Source organism: Pteropus alecto, unplaced genomic scaffold (genome assembly GCF_000325575.1).
Source record: "Pteropus alecto unplaced genomic scaffold, ASM32557v1 scaffold5, whole genome shotgun sequence".
Taxonomy (NCBI): Eukaryota; Metazoa; Chordata; class Mammalia; order Chiroptera; family Pteropodidae; genus Pteropus; species Pteropus alecto.
Genome location: NW_006441953.1, coordinates 30,552,566 through 30,559,107, shown reverse-complemented (window position 1 = coordinate 30,559,107; position 6,542 = coordinate 30,552,566). Strand labels below are relative to the sequence as shown.

The 6,542-nt window shown below is 48.9% G+C and overlaps 1 protein-coding gene, 1 long non-coding RNA gene and 1 pseudogene across 4 annotated transcripts in view; 2 read left to right on the top strand and 1 right to left on the bottom strand.

Moving 5' to 3' along the window:
• Nucleotides 1-6,542, bottom strand: part of TBC1D14 (TBC1 domain family member 14) — an 83,739-nt gene that overhangs the window by 32,809 nt on the left and 44,388 nt on the right. The window contains exon 1 of one of the 3 annotated variants that reach the window (XM_025051709.1): nucleotides 186-343. The exons of the other annotated variants lie outside the window; for them this stretch is intronic. Coding sequence (XP_024907477.1) covers nucleotides 186-275 — 90 coding nt within the window. The 5' untranslated portion in view covers nucleotides 276-343. Of the gene's footprint in view, nucleotides 1-185; nucleotides 344-6,542 lie in introns of those variants that run through there. 3 annotated transcript variants of the gene reach the window in all.
• LOC112485476 lies at nucleotides 298-2,031 on the top strand. The gene is made up of 2 exons (XR_003048459.1): nucleotides 298-1,085; nucleotides 1,933-2,031. It is a non-coding gene; the product is annotated as an uncharacterized LOC112485476 (long non-coding RNA).
• LOC112485643 lies at nucleotides 1,510-1,625 on the top strand (annotated as a pseudogene).

Sequence of the window (6,542 nt, the reverse complement as noted above, 5' to 3'; positions counted from 1 at the left end):
CGCCCGGTGCCCCGCGCCCGGCCGGCCGGGGAGGTCCGTGGCCGTGCGCTGCGGGCGATGTCCCCCCTGTCACAAAGCCGGGGCCGCCGGGCGCGCAGACGTCACGCTGAAAGTGTGCTCTCAAAAGCGACACGGCCACGCTCCGCTTTGTGAGGTTTTCATAGAAAAAGAGGAATGTACGTTACCGAGAGGAGCTCCATCAAAATACCAGCGCGCGCCACCTCCGGGTACCCGGGGCATCGTGAGTTTTGATTCTTATACTCCACGTGGCTCATGTTTTCGACACTGAGATTAGTCCAGTCAAAATGTCAGAGTTCATACCCAGGTCCCTGCTGATGGAGCTCTGACCCGTGAGGCTCCCGGGGCCGAGTGGGCAGGGACATGGGAACGGGCCAGGGCTGACAGGGACGTCTGGACGTGCATTCATCCACTCTGGTTAGACAGTTCTCTTCGGAGGAGAGCATTCCACTGTTGTAAATTATACCTCAATTAAAAAAAAAAAATTTTAAATGCGTAAGGTCAAATTTCTTTCTGGTCCACCCATGGTCCAATGTCCAAGGACTAAACAAACTCAGCTTGAGACAGCACAAGACCCTCCGTCTGCGGTGGAAATTCACAAGTCCCTGACTAGGGACTATCCAGCCAGTCTGTCCGCAGGTGATTTTCCAGATAATGGCATTACCAAATCACACCAGAAACTTCCTCACTCAGATGACGCCTACGATGTCCACCAGGCTATAATCAGAGCAGACAATGACGAGTGGTGACAAGTATGTGGAGAAACTGGAATTTTCGTAAGTCACTGTAGGTGCAGCCATTTTGGAAGAGTTTGGCATATTCTTATAGTTCGTACTAGAAGATGTACACCTACCACACTCCTAGGATCCCACTCAAGAGAAATAAAATACACATCCACAAAGACTTGCACGGAAATATCCACAGAAGCGTTATTCGTACTAGCTCAACGCCAAAAATGACCCAAAGTCCCTAGGCTGAAGGATGGATGGCAGCGCTGACACTTGATACGGGCTGCTCCCGGGCGAGCCTCAGAAGCATTACGCTAAGGGAAAAATGCCAGACCAAAGGTAATTTCATGATTCCACTTACGTGCACAGAAAAGGCAGGTCTGTAGCAAGAAAGCAAATCAGTATTTGCCTGGAGCTGGGGGTGGGAGTGGAGATCCAGTGCGAGCAGGCATGAGAACTTTTTTGAGTGACAAAAATGTTCTAAAACTGGATTGCAGTGAGAGCTGCGTAACTGCATAAATTTAGGAAAAATCACTAAATGTACAATGAGTGAATTTTATGGTATAGTAATAACGCCTCGATAAGGCCATTTTTTTTTAAGTAATGGGATAAAAGTAAAAAGGTTGATTCTGGCTGGGAGAATTAAAGAAAGCCTTGTTAAGAAAAAAATTATTCGGACGTGGTTCCATAGTATAGCAGTTAGCATGTCTGCTTTACACGCAGAAGGTCCTGAGTTCACGCCCCAGTGGAGCCACGGTCCATGGTCTACAGCCACGCTACTCTGAACAAGCCTGATGTCTGATCTCGGAAGCTAAGCAGGGTCAGGCCTGGTTAGTACTTGGATGGGAGACCACCTAGGAAGACCAGGTGCTGTAGGCGCAAAAAAGAAAAAAAATATTCAAAATGTAGAAAGACAAAAGAGCCCAGGGTGGGTAGTGTCCTTTCAGTTCATACCTAGGCATTTTAACAGGCCTGCCTAGAGTCTGGTTAATTCTCCAGGAGAACGTGCCTGTGCCACCTATGACTTGGTTGGCGCCCAGAGACTGTGAAGTGACACATTAACATGTGGATTTATGTCCAACAGAAACGATGACTTCAGAGATTATTTTCTTGTCCCCATTAGTTTAAATCTAACCTAGCAATCTTATTCTAATTGTCTTTTGTTTTTATATCTATAAATACGTAGATTCTCAAATGTCCTTGTTATCAAGTTTACCATCTTACTCATCTCCTTAATGTGTTAAATGAATCTTTGACCCATGGTCATTAAAAAAAGGTAAATGCATACGTGAAAAAATGGTAGACTAACTTTTCTACTAAGACACTAAAGGGACAAGTAACTACATGTTGTTCCTGTGAACACGGTCTGAACACGGTCATGGTCAGATGCTATTACGGAACCGCTGAGAACTCTCAGGTGTGTTAACAGCTTCATAGTTATGAAGGAGAAAGTCTTTACTCTGAAGAGCCATGTGCTGACATATTAGGGGTGAGATGTTATCATATCTGCAACTTACTTTCAAATGGTTCCGTTGTTAAAAAACAGGCACAATAAGTAAGGGAAAATGCCAACTGTCCCGTCTCAGTGGAGCGTGTATGGGTATTCACTGAATCATTCTCTGACCCCGCCCGTGGGTTTGACATTTTCCTTCGCAAGGGAAACAAGCTATCAGAAGGCTGGTGATGAACCCTTCGGATCTCGTCCTAAATGCCCAACCCACAGAAGCACGTCCCGCCCAGTCGGTCCCGTGGAGAGATTTTATTTTCTCACGGCGGCGCTTAATCACAACTTGTAAAACCTCAGAGCAGGAACCTCAGTGGAGACTGTGTCAAGAACACAGCCCAGAGGAGACACTTGGCATTTGTGGAATCGGGCTCCCTCCCTCCCTCCCACCCAACAAGCACTTGTGTGCTTGGCCCAGGAATAAAAATGAACAAGGTCCTTCCCTGAGTCTCGCAGACCAGCAAACGATTAGCACATGACACACGCGCCCTGCTCTAGGACCGAGAGAAATCTCCGAGGTGTCCAAGAGCCCCAGGAAGCAGCTGACGCAGCCTGAGGGGTCACGGGTGACTTTCTGGGGACGATTCCTGCAGCTGGAGGAGGGCTAACACTGTGATGCCGTGGGTCCTTAGCCTCTCCGTGCCTTCGACCAACACCTAGTACCACATACACTTTAGAAGTCAGCCAACCCGAGCGACAGGCTCACTCAGCTTAAACGTGCGCTGTGCGTTACTAAGCGTGTGTTAAATATGTGTTAAGTACACTCAACAAAACACATTGCGTACCTCTTCTGGCAGGCTGTGCCTGCAAGTTACTTTAACGGTAGTTTCTATTACGTATTTTAGAATCAAGTACCATTTACAACGTTTTAACCATATATTATATACCGTGTGATGACAGGCTGACTTTCACTAAATCTTGAAACTTAAAGCAAAAATCGGCAGTTAACAGAGGCGTCCTCCATCGCGACCCAGCATTAGCTTTCACATCCACCTTAATCCACCTGTAAAAGGTTCCTCTTCCTAAAGCTTTCTGAGTTGCCTTGTGGTCTCCACCAGGGCACCGGATGGCGCTGCTCATCTGACGCATCTATCACACTGCTGTCTCTACCCTTTGAGGTCAAGGAGGTTAAGACTGGTTCATTTGGTTGACACAGCATCCTAGCAGACAGGCCGACAGACCCACCCTTGCCACAGACCACTGGATTTCACCGGGATCAAAAGCCAAGTGAGACTTCAGGGCCCATTCTAATGGAGACTAGTTAGGTGAATCATATACCCCTAACCAGAGGCTGTTACTTAGCGAAACGAGATCACAGATCATTTAGGATGTAGGATAATGCCTATGCTGTCATGGAAATAAGAAGAAACCAGTCTACGAAGCGGTCCGTTTTGACATTCTGACATTCATTCATCTGCTTAACACATACGCATCACTCCTCCACTAACGCCAGGTACCACCTGGGGCCCTGGAGATAAAGTGATCGACCAGATTTTTATGTCCTGGTAGATAAAGGCAGAGAGGCAGGCGATAAACAAACAAATGACCAAGAATTTAAGATGGAGAAAGGGGCTCTGCAGAAAATGGCTGAGAGTCCTGTGACAGTGACAGCTGATGGGGGGAGGGTGGCTGGCCGGCTGGTCCTTCAGACGGGTGGTCAGAGAACCGCCCAGAAGACACCTTTTCAGACGGAGCCCCTATCTGAGACCCGAGGAGCGTCGCCCAACCATAACACTCCCAGGAGGTTGCTACTGCATTGGGCTGAGCGATGGCCCCCCAAACACGCCCACGTCCTAATCCCCAGACCTGTGACTGTCATCTTATAGAGCAGAAGGGACTCTGCAGATGTGACTGATGTAATGGACCTTGAGATGGGGAGACTATCCTGGATTATCTGGGAGGGCCCAAAATAACCACAACTGTCCTTTAAAAACGGAAGCAGATGGAGATGTGACCACAGAAGCGGAAGGCAATGTGTCCACGGACAGAGACAGGGACACAGCCACGAGCCAGGGAATGCCAGCACCTCTAGAAGCTGGAGGAGAAAGACAAGACTCTGTCCCGGAGCCTCCAGAGACACCAGCTCAGCCAACGCCGTGACTTCAGCCTGAAGACCCACTTCGGACTTCCCGCCTCCAGAGCCACAGCGCAATGAATGACGCTGTACCGTTTCAAGCCACCGTCTGTGGAAACGCTACAGCAGCAACAGGAAACCAATACGAGTACTATCAGCATCATCTCCCCCGCCCCCTTTTTTCCCAGATACAGCAGCAGAGGGTCCCAGTAACTTCCCCGGCTGAGCGACAGCCGGTAAGTGGCCGGGTGGGATTTGAACCAAGGTAGCCTGACTCCAGAGCCTCTTCCTGTCCACGTCCCTGACCCGCCGTCTCTGAACTAAGAGTTTGATTTCCTAAAATAGTGTTCCCTTCATGGCCCCAAGGCCACATTCACTCTCCAACACAGGCACAGCCCAACTCTGACCTAGTAATTCAGGGAGCACTATGGAGCTTCTGGCCAACGAGAAGCCTGCGTCCAAAGTGCCTCCTCACACTGACGAGATGCTCGGAATAAGTACTATTCTGAGTGCAGCTTAGACAATGAACTTAAGAGAAAGTTTAGAAATAGCCTTACTCTCCTCAAATTTGAGGTTTCTCAAAGTCCTGAGTAGTCTCCTGAAGGGGAGCAGAATATGCCAGCCCAAAATGTGCTGCTTTGGCATACCGATTATTTTGGAGAGACACAGCTGGTACAAGGCCACTCTGGCCATCTTTGTCTCCGTGAAAGCAGGTGTGAAGGTGCCCTCCCTGTACCAAGAGGGTAGAAGGCATCCTCGTCACCAGGGACAGGGAGTCCAGGGCCGAGAAGGCTGTATGAACGAAACTTGTTACTTCTTCAGTAATTTACCACTCAAAGCCCAAATCCCTTTGTCTTGCCAAGTCTTCACAAATTTACTGTCCTTTGTCCAAAAGATATAAAAGCTTCCTGCTTTGGTCGCTTCTTTCAGTCTTTTTTTATGGGGCTCCTGTACATATGAAATTAAATTTGCTTTTCTCCTGCTCATCTGTCTTACGTTGATTTAATCCAAAGAACCTGGAAGCAAAGAAAGGAAAATTTCGCCCCTGTACGTGATTACGTCTCCTGGGGAGTGCTGACTGTGCGCCCAGCCGAACCACACACAAGCGTGACACGAGCCAGCGGGAACTGTGCCCGCCGACCAATGGGCAAGGCCCGAGGAAGTGTCCCCCGCTGCTCCAACAATGTTTAAGAGATTAAAAAATAGTTTAAAATCTCACAGGCTTCCACTGGGAATTAGATAAATGTGAAAGGGTAGTTTTCTTTGGCTGTCGCTGTTTTCATAAAAACACAGTAAACCGCCCAGGGGAGGACAAAAGCATTTGAAAGCTCCTAAGAGCCACTGCCCTGGGCCTTCCTAGGAAGCTGCCTCGACTCGGCTAGTTCCAAGAAACGCACCTTTCTGGTTCAGGTTACACAACAGGGCGGCAGACGGCAGACACTACCGCCAAGCCCAAGGTCCATCAGAAACTGGATTCAGGACACAGACTGTCCTGTACGGATAATCGAAGGGCGTTGAGTCCCGTTACGTGGCCCACAAGTTTCCTGGGACCTAGCGTGCACGTACCAGAGAGTGCACCGGACTCACACGGCCTGTGATTCCACCGCAGACGTACGTACGTGGGTGGAATTTACTTGTATGTGATCTGGCTCAGAGAAAGGCCTGGGGGGGTCGGCACCAAACTGTCACGGACCAACCAGCGGGGTCTCGCAGGGAAGAGGGCTGCCCTGTCTCACTCTGCCTACCTCTGTCGTCTGGGCATTTCACAGGCATGTTGTTCATGCTTTATTTTTATAATTTGGAAAAACGAATTTTAAGCCATTTCGGAGGGAATGCAAGACTCGCCAGTGTTGCCGCGCGTGTCCTTAAGGCTGTTGTCCCCCTGTCCTTTCTCTGTCTGCTCAGATGGGCAACGTCTATTGCTGCACCTTAAAGTTCACTCGCTCACTGCTGCCATCGCTGTTCTGCGCCCCAGACAGACTATCTGGGGGTTCGCTTCAGTTACAAAACCTCTAAGTGCTTCTTCTGTGTAGTTGCCAGTTCTCTGCTGATACCTTCTAACTTCCCATTTCCAGAGCATTCGCTCTTACTTGTTGAACATTTTTAAAGGTCTGCTTAAAAGTCTTTGCTGGATAATTCCATCACTGATGTTATCTCGGCGCTGGTATCTGGTCGTTGTCTATTCCCACGTGAACTGAGATTTTTCTCGTTTTTCACA